The sequence below is a fragment of the Trichoplax adhaerens genome, genomic scaffold (assembly GCF_000150275.1).
Source record: "Trichoplax adhaerens TRIADscaffold_1 genomic scaffold, whole genome shotgun sequence".
Lineage (NCBI taxonomy): Eukaryota > Metazoa > Placozoa > Uniplacotomia > Trichoplacea > Trichoplacidae > Trichoplax > Trichoplax adhaerens.
The window spans coordinates 12,071,609-12,085,873 of NW_002060943.1; the positions used below are offsets into that span (position 1 = coordinate 12,071,609).

General features: G+C 31.4%; 2 protein-coding genes across 2 annotated transcripts; both read right to left on the reverse strand.

The window, feature by feature from the left end:
* Positions 1 to 1,570: 1,570 nt before the first annotated feature.
* TRIADDRAFT_52746 (uncharacterized protein) lies at positions 1,571 to 7,570 on the reverse strand (the record flags this gene model as incomplete). Its single annotated transcript, XM_002109044.1, has 6 exons — positions 1,571 to 1,890; positions 2,555 to 2,605; positions 3,374 to 5,500; positions 5,609 to 5,680; positions 5,794 to 5,850; positions 5,983 to 7,570. 6 exons carry the CDS (start codon positions 7,568 to 7,570, stop codon positions 1,571 to 1,573), a joined length of 4,215 nt encoding a protein of 1,404 aa, XP_002109080.1.
* A 2,952-nt stretch (positions 7,571 to 10,522) lies between these two features.
* Positions 10,523 to 13,712, reverse strand: TRIADDRAFT_52747 (uncharacterized protein; the record flags this gene model as incomplete). Its single annotated transcript, XM_002109045.1, has 5 exons — positions 10,523 to 10,581; positions 11,493 to 11,579; positions 12,262 to 12,312; positions 12,392 to 12,516; positions 12,673 to 13,712. 5 exons carry the CDS (start codon positions 13,710 to 13,712, stop codon positions 10,523 to 10,525), a joined length of 1,362 nt encoding a protein of 453 aa, XP_002109081.1.
* Positions 13,713 to 14,265: the final 553 nt, after the last annotated feature.

Consider the following 14,265-nt stretch of genomic DNA (forward strand, 5'->3'; position numbering starts at 1 on the left):
AAATGCAGCATAGATAATAACAGATTAGGTTGTTCATATACTTATTTTACGAATGGTAAATGCCGGTAAGGCTTCTGTTCTAGATAATCGTTCTTTCTGACCTTTCATTTGCAGTAGTATAAATATAATTTCATGCCTACAATAATTGGCAATCGCTCTGTATTGACCTTTAAGTTGAAGTAGAATAAAAAAGAACTTTATCACTTCACTATTTGGGCATTATTGCAGTACTACTAGTTATACGCCACATTCATATTCCCACGCATTTTAATATAGCCATCACGTATAGTTTCTTAAATGCCTCTGTTGATAATTTTTCATAGCAATAGATTTCCAGCATCGCTTGCAAAAAATTGTAGTAAAGAACCGTTTAAGATAAAGCACTAGTTTCAAACTTTTCAGAAGGGTGCTGTTGCGTAATTCTTAGATGATGTAGTATATTCGTATTATGGGCCGCTGGTTAAGACCTTTGAGGTGTAGTACTCAGCAGCAACAATCCGTAGAAGCTAATTTGAAAACTGCCAAAGTGATTATTCAGTCATTTCAAAGGGTCTCATTTAATATAATAGGCTGACTACCAATTCATGTCCAGTTTTAGGCTTTTTTAACTTATTTCGGTACATACTCTGTCGGGAAATAATATAGGCCCACGAAATAGTAATAGCCAATAATAATAAGTTAATGATGAAACTTTGAAAAGTAGATAACACAATGACATAAATTGCTGAATAGATCTTGTGTCGTATTGTCGACTGCAAGATTTAGATTTCTTGATCATCAGGTAATTAGAAATAGTAGATTGACTGCTAGTATATACTCGTATATACAGTATTGGGCTTTTTAAACTTTTTTTAATACACAATCTGTCAGAAGGCAATATAGGCCAACGAAATAATAACGGTCAAAAGTATTAATGAGTTATCCTTGAAAGTAGGTGATACAAACGCATAACTTACTGAATAGATCTTGTTTCAAATTGTCGACTTCAAGATTCAGATTTCATTGATCATCAGGCAGTCATCTTTATTGATTTATCGACAATATCAACTATGTTAATGCTCATTGAGTAATTAAAGCGATAGTGATGTACAGACTAAGTGAAAAGAATCATTAGATTTCTAGTAATTATATTTTAAGTTCAATTGAGTAAATTTTAATTTAGAGGCGGCAGTGGGACGATTAAGACGGACAGGCTTTAATCTAACAAGTTATCTTGAGTTAATTAAATAGTTTTTATACTAATGTTTCCATATTACGGTCTTAAGGCCCAAAAGATAAATGGCGAAACTAGATATTTTTCCTAATACGTTTCGAAACAGATGATATTTACAAGTTGAGTAAATTTTTATTACCATTAATAATTTCGATAACACTTTCTAAGTACTTAGTAAATCAAATTATCAGCGTATCGAAGGAAAATTCTCATACCGCAGTTTGATAGCAATGGCTAAGTAGAAAATACTTCAATTTTAATAAATTTGGCAAAATTATTTCGGCGCCTAATTTCTATTCAATGTCATGCTTCATCTCCGTGGAAAATAATATGATAGTAAGGCTCTATTGTCGTTTCTTACGAATCATTAGTGAAATTTCTAGCTTTAACTTCTAATTGCCTTCCTAGCTTTTGAACTCTTTGAATAGTATTATTATTTAATACATCACAAAATTCTAGGAAATCATTCCCATCAGCACGATTTTGTAAGATATTGAAAAGTCGATCTGCTTTTTGCTCTTCATGTGGAAGCCTTCTTATATCTGTTACTTCTCTTTCACTTAAAATATGCTTTGCTTTTAATTTGAGTAGTATTTCATCAGTAGGTATAATGCGAATGAAATCTTCATTATAATAGTTTAAGGCATGACACAGCTGTGGACGCGAAATTTCGTTATCTAGAGGAAATAAGAGATTTTCTCAGAATAATAAAGATTTAATAAAGTGAATGCTTATTTTAAACACTCTAAATTGCAGAAAATGGCATCTACTATTCCTGGAAGATACACATTATTGATATATTTTATTAATTCTATATTTATACTCCAAGTGGACGGCATGTACTATGAAAAATTTTGGTAAAGTATATAAATTTTAGCAAGCCTCAGCAGTATATTTTACTGTGTTATTTACGCTATAATTGTCGTTCATGCCAGTATAAGCGTAGTAAAATATCTTCAAATATATACGGTTTATTCCGATGAAATTTAATAAAAGTATTTAAAAATTTAGCATTGTGTCTGCATAACGTAGTTTTTGCAAGTTATATTTGTAGAGTACTTCTACTGTTCTATTTGAATGTCTCATTCTCAACAGTTTTCATTTACTATCTTTGAAAACGTAGTGGAAATGAAAGAATTTAAACCATTACATGTACAAATAATGAGAAAGTTATAGTGTACTTTCGATTTTTTAAAGTATAAGGCGCAAGAAAAATTATGGTACGAAGTAAATTTAAAATAAAGTTAGTCCTGCGTCGCAGTATTGCATCTTCTATAGTCATTTGTAGCAACTTTTAATGCAAGCATATAAGGTTTAATTTACAACTTTATAAGATCTTACTGTTGTTGCTTGTTTGAGTATCCGACATTCGAAGCTTACCGTACCACCGATCTAAGCGATATAAGTTTACAAAAAATGATTATGAGCATGTTCAAGATCGATTCCCTTAGAGCTAGTTGTCACAGTCATCAAAATAACTTAGATATGGATGAGTAGTTTGTGATAAAATTTTGTTTTGAACTTGTTAGAAGTATGAACTACTACTTTAGGAGTTGCAATTGTTAGTAATAAACTAAGTTTATTATGATATTATGACGCTACAGTAATATGGTACAAGTAAGTACTGAGAATATAGGGGTTTGACAGGGCTTACAATCGAAGTAGATTTACGTATGAAATTTTTTATTACCTCGAATGTCCGTATTCGATAATTTAATCGCTATAACATATTTGTTGTTGAAATATGTTGATCGTATACTAAATATCTCTATAACGACTGAAAGAGCATATAGGTAGGACTGTGATCAATTAAAAGTGGCTTAGATTAAGGCTAAAATGTGTGAGAGTTATATACCGTATATTGTGTTTAGCAAGTTAGTGTGTACTTCGCAAGGATTTCAATTGCTATACCGAAGGCTAGGGAAGTAGTTCTGTGAATTAAAGCAAAGTTTATTATAAGTGCTGTACTGTTTTCTTGTATCGCAAGGGTAGTTTTGATGCTAGTATTTACAGAATAAAAACTAAGGGAAATCAATGTATTTAGGCGTGTACACAACTGTGATATGATAATAAATATCATTGATATAAAAGGATAAGTGCCGTAATTTTATCATCAGGCTTGCTATAGACATTATATCCCTAATTCTAACATTAGCATACCTTTCCACAATTTCTTATCGTATGGTATCCAATCGCTAATCGAGTTGCTTTCGAAATAATTATGGCAGTTCTGACATTGAATCCAATTTTGGATTTGTACATTGATTTTACATTTTACACTAGTTAATTTATTACAGTAGCTGCATTGAACATAGAATTGACAATTTTTATTTTTAAACTTTGGCATTCTTTCTTCTATTATCGATACTAATTTAGCCCTAATGATGGCATGGAGACGTTTACTATGTAAAGAATTAAAAACTTTGTCCATGATTTTATCTTCAATTTCAGATTCTCTTACTTTTTGATAGCAATATTGTAAACCGATGTAAGAGCCTTCTTTTTTGACAATAACGTAATGACCATCGTTTGCTAGATAATACTTTGCGCAATGATGATACAGTTCTACTTTAGTATTATTCCATTCCTTCATGCAGGCTGACAATAAACAATAATAGATTCCATCTGGGATATAAGGAATGTCCTTGTTCTCATATCCGATATAGAACCAATCTGATAAAAGATATCCTGTTAAATTAAATGGATCAACATCGGAGCGTAGCAAGTATGGGGCAAAATATTTACTTTCATCTTCGTCATTATCATTTTTAATCTGGCATACTATATCATAAGTCTCCATTAATTTCAGTATATTCTTCTTTGCATCTTCATCTAATTTTTGAAGAACATAATCAATGTAAGATCTTGATAACTTCCCTGTTTGGCTAGCCTTTTCATACTCAGATATTATAGACGAGCTACCAGAAGGACATTCATGGCACTGGATAAGGCTACGAAATATTTTTAATAACCAATCAACATTTGTTACAACGATTCCTCCATAACCCGCTTTCTTGCAAAATATAATTTCTCCTAAATCATGTAAATAAGTCAGCATATCGATTAACTCTTCTTCATTCTCATATAAGCAGTACTTCTGAGCCAAATTAATTACTTCTTGTATGGTCATGATATTACTAATGCTATCAGTCCGAATTTGATTGATTTTTGAGGAAGTTGATGGATTGTCATGGCTGAAGGAGGCTACACGTAATATTGTTGCCATAATGATCCAACGTATAGGAATAGAACTCTTCATGAATGGTAACGATTGCGCAAATTTTTTAATTATGTGATGCAGACGAAAACTGCAATACGTCCGATTAATCTTGGTTGGTAGGCTATTGTCTTCAGCATTACAGTTAAAAACGATACCTGAAGAATAGATATTGTTTTTATAGATTGGCATATGCGATCTTATTTCACGCTCAAATTGATTAAATCGACGGATACGTTCTTCTTCTTTTAATATTAAATCGCCATGCGATGCGACTAAGATAACGATGGGCAACGAATACTTAACATTATCATTGTCAATATTCGCTGTAATCTCACCACCATCTCTATGACTACCGATGATAGACGTCAACCATTCTTGCATGGCGTGTAAATAAGTTGTGTTCAGTAATTGACCATCTCGCGTCCGTACTTTGTCATAAATATCAAGGGCAATATTGAATACAAGAATATATATACTGTTTTCGGACATGAATAGACGATGAGTAATATGGTAAATTTCATGACCGCCGAAATCCCATATTTTAGCATATTGGCTATCGTAGTCCAAGTAATTCTTTTTCATTGGTGGCAGAGAAAAATAATATTGGAAGACATCTCGTAATTGTTGCATGCTTGATTTAGAATTCATTGTCTCTAAATCTTTTGAAGCAATGGGATCTTGTTTATCAGTTTCATATGTGAAATCGATAGATCCAGTGTCAGCTATAGTTTGGCGATAAACTGAACCAGCTGATACTTGAGTCGTGCTATCATTGTTGAATGTTTGCATAATGGAATTTATATTAACTCTCCAAATTTGGCGTAAATCATCAAGCTGAAGATTTTGTAAATTATATGCTATTTCGATTACTGTTTCAGATTGATGGACAATCTCCGTAGGAGGTTGATTTGGTTTAAGTACTTGTCGAGTAAACGCCCTCATGATAGATGATTTACCAACATTTCGTGGGCCAGTAAACATAGCTCTTACTAAATTATTAAAGCAGCTCCCTCGGTCTAAAGCTTTGATATATCCACGAAAATATCGCTTTTCTTGAATATCAGTAACTGAAAGGAGAAAATTATCAAGAGGCTTATTCAGCTTTGAAAGTTAATCAATGATTAGAAGAAGAATCTGTGATCAATACAAACCAGGAATGAATTATTAAATTTTACCTCGATTATTGGCCCAATCTTGTTCGTTGCTGTGGTTTTCGCTGTCACTTGACCGCAATTGTGATTGATTATCTTAATTATTGTTGAATATTACATTAATGTAGATTAATTTAAATATATATCAATTTCATGATGCTCTTGCATAATACAGAATAGGTAATGTTTGATTTTTAAACTGTACTTACTTAGAAATTGTGGCTTATGGTGATCTTGTCCTCGGCTTTTCCTTTTATTTACTTCTTCTTTTAATATATATGTTTACGAGTATATATAATTAATTATTAGTTTACAAATAGCGGAAAAAATCTATTACTTAACTTTCAGCTAATTAGTCTTAATCATTAAGGTAAAGAAATTAGGAGAAGATAGAGAACCTTGTATTTTTCCTGATTGATTAGTTAATGACTCAGAGATATTCATTTCTTGAGGTAAACAATTGCGAATAGTTTCTGATTTTTGTTGCATGGCAATAGCATCGTCAAAGTGATGTAAATGATTGTTACATCCTGCTAGTTTTTCATATATATCAGCAATACTAGAATGATTTTCTCCAAAAGTTTTATGCAAAATATTTAGTGCTTCATTATATTTAGTAAGGGCCTGATTATACTTTAATTGTTTGTAATACGAATTCCCCATGTCTTGATATAGCTGTGAAATATCGGGATGAGTATCGCCTAAGACTAATAATAAAATTTTAAGTGATTTTTGATACATTGAAAGAGCTTCATCGCACCTGTTTTGATGATCATAAATATTTGCTATATTTTTATAGGATGCAGCGATACTAGGATGATTTTCATCTAGTTGTGCTAATCGTATTTTAAGGGACTTTTCATGCATAGATAGAGATTTGTCGTATTGTCCTTGATGTTCATAGACAACTCCCAAGTCTTCATAATTATTAGCAACATATTGATGATTTTCACTATAGACCGATAATTGAATTTTGAGCGATTTGTTATGCATTGTTAAAGCATCATCATATTTACCCAATGAATCGTAAACATTTCCAATATCATGATATATCGGCGAAAGGTCAGGATGATCGTTGGCCAGAATTGATAAGTAAATTTTAAGTGATTTAAGATACTGGGAGAGGCAATCATTAAGTCTTCCTTTCTTCTTGTATGCTACACCCATGCTAAGATAAGATGCTGCAACAGACGAGCGATTTTCTCCAAAGACTAATAGTCGAGCTTCAAGACATTTTTTAAATATAGCAAGAGCCTTATCATATTTGCCTTGACGTAAGTAGATATTTCCAATATTGTTATATGACTCGTCAACTATGGCATGATTATCACCTAAATGATGGGATTCAATTTCGAATGACTTCTGATACATGGAAAGAGCATCATTATACTTGCCTTGTTGCTCATAGATAAGCCCCTTATTATGGTATACCCGAGAAATGTCAGGATGATTATCATCAAGTATTGATAGCTTGATTTCGAGTGATTTGTCATACATAGCGAGAGCTTCATAATTTTCTCCTTGTTTCCACTTAACTAGTCCGATGTTATTATACGAATCACTGATATTTAGATTTTTCTCTCCTAGAGAAGTTAACTTTATTTCTAAAGCTTTATGAAAATCGTGTAATGCTCCATTTAAATCGCCTTGTAATCTTTTGATACTTCCTTGTCTATCCCAGCAATTAGCGATGCAGACCTGGTCTTGTAGTTCATTTGCTACCTGTTGCGCTAGGTTGCAAAATTCGTAGGCTTTTGTCCAAATGCGTTCACGTCTGTAAATATCACTAATGTCTATGTAAATATTACACTTAAGTCGTTCAACATCAGCAGAGGAATTGGGTATTATTTCAATTTTATGTAGAGATTCCATATAGGAAGGAAGCGCATTTTTAAAGTCAAATTTTGTTTTACTCTCTTTAGCCATTTCAAATAGAGACTGAATATTTTGGGGAACAGTAGACTCCGTAGGTTGTTCTGTAGCCATGCTTTTCAGTTAAACTGGAATGGGTATACATATGGTCGAAATAATTGTTCTTACAGAATAAATTTGTGATTAGAACTGAAGTATGAGCCAATTTTCCTAAGTTGATCGGAACTGAAATCACCTCACAGCCTTGATTCAAAGCCTGAGTTTTATTTTCAAATGAGAAATTACGGTTTCAACTGAGGTTAATTACAATGTAATCAAATTCATTTATTTACCAATGATGCTTGATGATTTGTTTAATTAATGGAATCTTAAGGACGAATTATGGCGAGCTTTATTACATCAGCTTGATTGCAGTTTCAATGACTTTGCAACCCTATTAAGTTATCTTGTAATTTAAATTTAATCCTCACTGCTCGACAATTCTTGTTCCAAATTTTAATAAAATACGGAAAACGTAAAAAATCGCTCCGTCAAGCTTCTAAAGCCTTCTAAATCGATGATAATATATCTGTTAACGCCATAGTTTCCACTGTAGTTTATCATAAAGCAATATTATTTCTACTATAATTTTTATTCGTAATTAGCTGCTAGTTTTTAATCAAGATTGCAGCTTTAATACTGAGTTATCTAAATATATAGTCAAATTTACGATCTTACGTTGCAGTTCTTAAAAAAACTAAGTTATTAAATTCTAACCTAAATAAAGTGGTCGGGTTTACGATAGACGGTACTAAACCACTATGTACTGTAGAATCTACGGTTATTAAACTAAATTGAGTCTTTTTAAAATTATAATACTTACTGAAGTTGAAAAAAACTTGAAAGAGAATTCTAAAAATTAGTTTTCATTACATAAAGAGAGACAGAACTAAAGCTGTCAATAACGGACCATTCTGGCCAGAAAATGAACATTTTCACTTGCAACTTGTGGGCCTAGTTAGCTTTCTAATTTTAAACAAGTTCTTCCCAAAATCAATCTCTTTTTTTCTTTTTTCTTATTTTCTGGTTGTACCACCTCTTATAGGCTTCGTGAAGCTTTTGGTGGTATTTAAAATAAAACACTTATCGACCAATCACTATTAGGATTAATTTTTGTTTATACACGTGCTTCACATCATTTCTAAAAATAAAAATCGTACAAAGTCTAGACATTATCGTGTTTACCTTACGATTTCCAAACAAAATGCTATAAAGCTAACTTACTAATCATGAAATACACCAAATATTATCTCTGGTACCGTTTAAAACATAAGAACCTTTAAATTTTGACATGTCAACGTGTATCTATTGCAATTCTAAATGCTCTTATATCCATTTTACGTCCTACTTCAATAATAAAGAGCGATGGACATATATGAAAAAATGCCGGTTGAAGTAATTATGAATGACAGGGCTTTACTTAAATTCTAAATAAATTTAACTTCGTAAAAGCTATCTAACGCTCTATCTTTAGATTAGGCGATCGCTGACATCTTAGATGCATGGGATTTGTAATCTAAGTTCCAGCTTAACAAAATAACTATTAAAATCACAGAGCACATTCTCAAAATCTAGTAGTAAATTACTGGGAAAATATAACAAAATTTTCTATTTTAAACTACGTATGATTGCGTTCTATTTTTCTACAGTATTTCATAAAATCTTGTAAAATACGTAGAAGAAGAAGAAAAAATAGCAATGTATTATTTAAACAAGGTGAAATAAGGAATAATACTATATTATTAAATACAAGAAAAAAATACTACTAGTAAGCATGAATGCTAGTATACTAGTATACCACTAGTACCGAGTAGTGGTTTACGAATAGTTATGGTAATCCTCAGAATTATGATATCAGTGGTAACTGCGATATTATGATTGGGTTTATCTACTAGGCTTTTGGCATATTTTTTCCAGAATGTAAGGGTATCAATAAAATACAGATAAATTTTTCTATTAAATCAATATAAAAATATAATAATAACAGTGTGCTCCAGCAAGAAAAATATTCATAGATTTATCGGTATTTAGTTCATCAATAAATATTTGAAATGTAAAGGATGACAGTAAAATATCTTTTTATTATCTCTGACGGCATAGTTCTATTCTACTACTTCTGTTTTATTTTTTGCGAACGATTCCTTGAATGTTGGATAATTGCATTGATATTCAATTTAACAAAAGATATGTATTATCAAGCATATTTAAAAGACTTCCGTAGGTTAACTGATTGATTCCTATTACGCCCGATGGGGTAGCTGGAGAAACACAAATGAAATCTAATCTTTGTTTACTAACTACCAACCAAAAGTGAACGATAGATCAGGATAACGAATTGTTACATTTTTGATCTAACTTCAATTAAGATTTATCAATAATTTAGGAAGTGATAAAATTAGTGATTATTAGTGATTATTAGTGATTGATCTTTTTTCTTGCTGTGAGATGAAAGGTGAAAGTTATTTATGGTAGCCATTAAAATTTTTATTACTAGAGCTGATTCTGCAGCAGTTATTGCCATACTTCAAAAATTAAATTAATTTATCGAGCAATTCTCAATATTTAGTTGTAATAGTTTCAAACTTAAAGAAGATATTAGTCTGGTCGCAAAAAGGACTTGTAAATTCATCTTAGTCATTAAATTAAATGAATTCTTAACAGAAATAATTTCAAACATGGAAAGAGCGGTAAAACTAGTGCAGTTAGAAGGTAAAAGCAGATGCAGTGATGAATTGATTAATTGTAGTGATGCTTACATAATATGAGAAGAAAGTAATTTTATATTATACTTACGACCTGTAATTATGATTTACTGAAAATTATGGCTCCAAATATATTATAAAGAGAATACTCAATTTGTAAACTTTGATTTCCTGTTATAAGATCCGATCACGAAAATATCAAAGTTATAGAAAACTAGAGCTTTATTATTTAGATCTAATACAAAGACTAGCTGCACACAGCGCTACTCGAGCAGAATACAACTGCTGATAAGCTTCTAGAAAAAAATGATCAGATAATTTAATGTCACCTGCTTTTATACTCTTCGTAGCCTTCGCAGCTACGATCGGCGCAGCAGCATTCTCCTATCTTTTACACATATTCAGCTTATTATTAGTCATAATGTTTTACAGCGAACCGTCATTAATCAATATAGAAATGATTACAGTATTTTCGTAGATATTATTACTACCGTTCAAAGTGCAATGAATTAAGCATATCCTATTACATGATTTACAATTCTATTTCTTCCTCTAACTTTATTAGTAGCTCAATATCTTACTGCATATAGTCATCTGTACCCTAGCATAGAGTCTATAATTATAGGCTACTAAATATATCACAAGATAAATATAGAAAAGACACTACCGTACGCCATACTAAACATGGCTAATAGTTTACAATTACAATACTAAGTAACTTTACATTTCTTATTTAGTTAATATTTGTATCATATGGGAAAAATAACACGTTCGATTCAAAGATTGATTAAAATTCATTGCGGTATATTTTGCTTACGTATCAGTAATGTTTGGATTTGAATATGCATCCAATAGATAAATAGCAAATTATTAACACTATTAAGTAGCCATACAATTATTAATTAAAAAAATACTATAGAGAATACGCATATGTTTATTTTTAATTGAATGCTATAGAAGATAAAGATATCAGCTGGAGATAGCTAAAAAAATTGATTTACGTTTGCAAACTGCAAACCAAAGGTAAACGATGGATCAGAATGGTAAATTGTTAACTTATCTAACATAAGTTTGAGTAAGATTTTATTGGGGCCAATAGATACTGACCATGTATTTTCATAGCTTTATTGACTGATTATCATGAGATCTTCAAAATTGCGCAACTTGAGAATGTTGTTCAGGTACAATAGTGCAAAGTGATAAAGTAAGTATTAGCGTAAAGAGCATTTGTATATTTATGGATTTTATTTTATATTATTTAATAAACAGTGCTTTTAATTAGCTTCAAGACGTACCTGAGACCAGAAGGGAAGGCATTTTCTTACATTGACTACTTTCTATTTCATTTCCGTTCATATCGTCATTATCGTAAGCAATAACATCTGCAAATGGATAATAGAGATTGTAATTGAGCAAAACTAAATAATCCCAAGCACTCTATGCAATCAAAGCCTCTTGATATTTTGGTCAATTACTACTTTTATATTCACGCTGTCATTTGAAAACAAATTATCACTGACTAGTATGATTAATAAAATAGCTATAGAATTGCAGAATTTTAACATGATACAATTAACAGACTAGATTCGTACAGCATTCTAATTTTTTCAATTCAAGAATACTTTATTAAGGGTTCTAAAAAAATAATGATTTCAAGTCATTATAATTGCTGAATATCTGCCGGAACTACCAATCTAGACAATTTACTATTGATCAATATTTCTTTTATAACTAGTAAGCGGTATTTTAAATAGTTATCATAATTTTCTTAGTAATTATCATTCTCCACAAGATATTTGTTAATATAGAGCATGTAATTATTACGCAAACTATAAAATCATCGAATTAATTCAGTACTAATAACTGTAATGGCCGAATTTAGATGGTGCGTTGATATCACATGACAGGACTAACTTTTTAAAGTTATATTTAAACTAAAAATATAGAACATTTTTAATTTTTAGTTCATTTTTAGTAATGAGTTAAACTGCAAAGATTTAATCATTCTAACTCGAAAATAGCGAAGATGCAGAGTTCATAACTTAATTTCCAAGCGCTACCTACCCGACACAGCTGTGCTATTGCGATCCGATTCTCGATTAGTTCGTATACTATCTGTAAACGATACGAAAAGTAAATATTGAATTAATATTAGGGATTCTACGACCATAACTCAACTATATCATGGCATTACCGATGTCTTGATTTTCTTGGCTAGTATCATCGAGACCGTCATCACTGATTGCGTTGGGCCTTGGGGATATATTAATATTTGCTTCATTTTTTCGGAAAAACTTTTTAAAGACTTTAGTACCCTTTCTATTCGATTTTTTGATGTTTTCGTAAGCAGATTGCAGATCACGGCGTGCTAATTCAATATTGCTAAAGGTTCCAGAAACGCTTGCATGATTATCGCCAAATAATGGCAAATTAATGTTTAATGATCTTTCAAACATACAAACGGCCTCATCGTACCGACCTTGTTTATGATAGATAAGTCCTACATTGTTATATGATGTAGCAACTTCAGGATGATTATCACCAAAGATCGATAATCGAATTTTAAGGGCTTGATCTAACATAGAAAGAGCCTCACCAAATTTGTTTTGATTGCAGTATACGACTCCTATGTTGTTATATGATTGAGCAACATCAGAATGGCAATTGCCAAGGACCATAGATCGAATTCTTAGTGAGTTATCGTACATGCAAAGAGCCTTTCCATAATTGCCTTGGCAGCAGTATACACTTCCAATATTGTTATAAATGGTAGCTATATCCGGGTGATGATCACCAAGCATCGATAGCTGAATATTGAGTGATTTATCATATAGTAAAAGTGCCTCATCAAGTTTACCTTGGTTCTTATAAACGCTTGCCAAGTTATTGTATGTTGTAGCGACATGGGGATGGTTTTCACCTACGGCAGATATTCGAATTTTCAGAGATTTATCATACATAGAAAGGGCCTTGTTGTATTTGCCTTGTTTTTTATAAATACTTCCTATGTTATTGTATAATGTAGCAGTATCAGAATGATTATCACCAAGGCTTGAAGAGTAAATTTTAAGTGATTTCTCGTAAGCAGATAGAGCGGCAACAAATTTGCCTTGGCTTTCGTAAACGATTCCGATTTGATTATATGAGTGAGCAATATGTAAACTATTGCTCTCCAGCCATTTCAGTTTTATTTCCAACGATTTTTTATAGTCATCTAAAGCACCATTTAAATCGGCCTGCAATCTTTTGATGTTACCTTGTCTATCAAGACATCGTGCTTTATTGACTTTCTTCTGTGATGTATTAGCCAGTTGTAGTCCCATCTGGCTGAATTCGTTTGCTTTGACCCATTCACGCTGGCGTACATAAATATCACAGATATTGAGATTAACATCGTATCGAATTCGATCTATATCATTTTCATTATTGGGCGTGGATTTTAGTTCATCGAGTACTTGTTTAAAACAAGAAAGGGCTTCTTGATGTCTGTATTCTTGCTTGTGTTTTTGGCCCATCTTGCATAAGGAGGTTACATGTTTTTGATTAATAGGCCTTGAAGTTTGATTACGATAAGCAAACATTTTTCATTTAAAAGGCAGGATACGTAGTTTAAACAACTTACGATTAATCTAATCTATTATCTGGTATGGATATTAGAATTAAGAATGATATTAAATTGTTTAATAGTATACGAGATTACTTCAATTTACCAATTAGAAATTAGAGATTAACCGATGATCTCATATTAGATAGTACTAGTATTGAGTTGAGAAATTATTTGGTATCTACGTAAAATAATGGTTTATAAATAATAACGGATCTATCGGTAATGTGGATAATTTTTACATAGTATAAATGAATTTTTTCTATAAAGAAGGCATTGTCGCAGTCTATCATTACTTTACTTTCAAAGTAAATGAATTAAACATTAGACTAAAGAGATTCATCCTACTCATTCAAAATATTACAAAGCAATCTATTATTACGGCAATATTTTAAATTCATTGCCTTGAGCTAATCGTTTGTATTTTCTATATAGTAATAACAAATGCGTTAGTTAGACGCCAG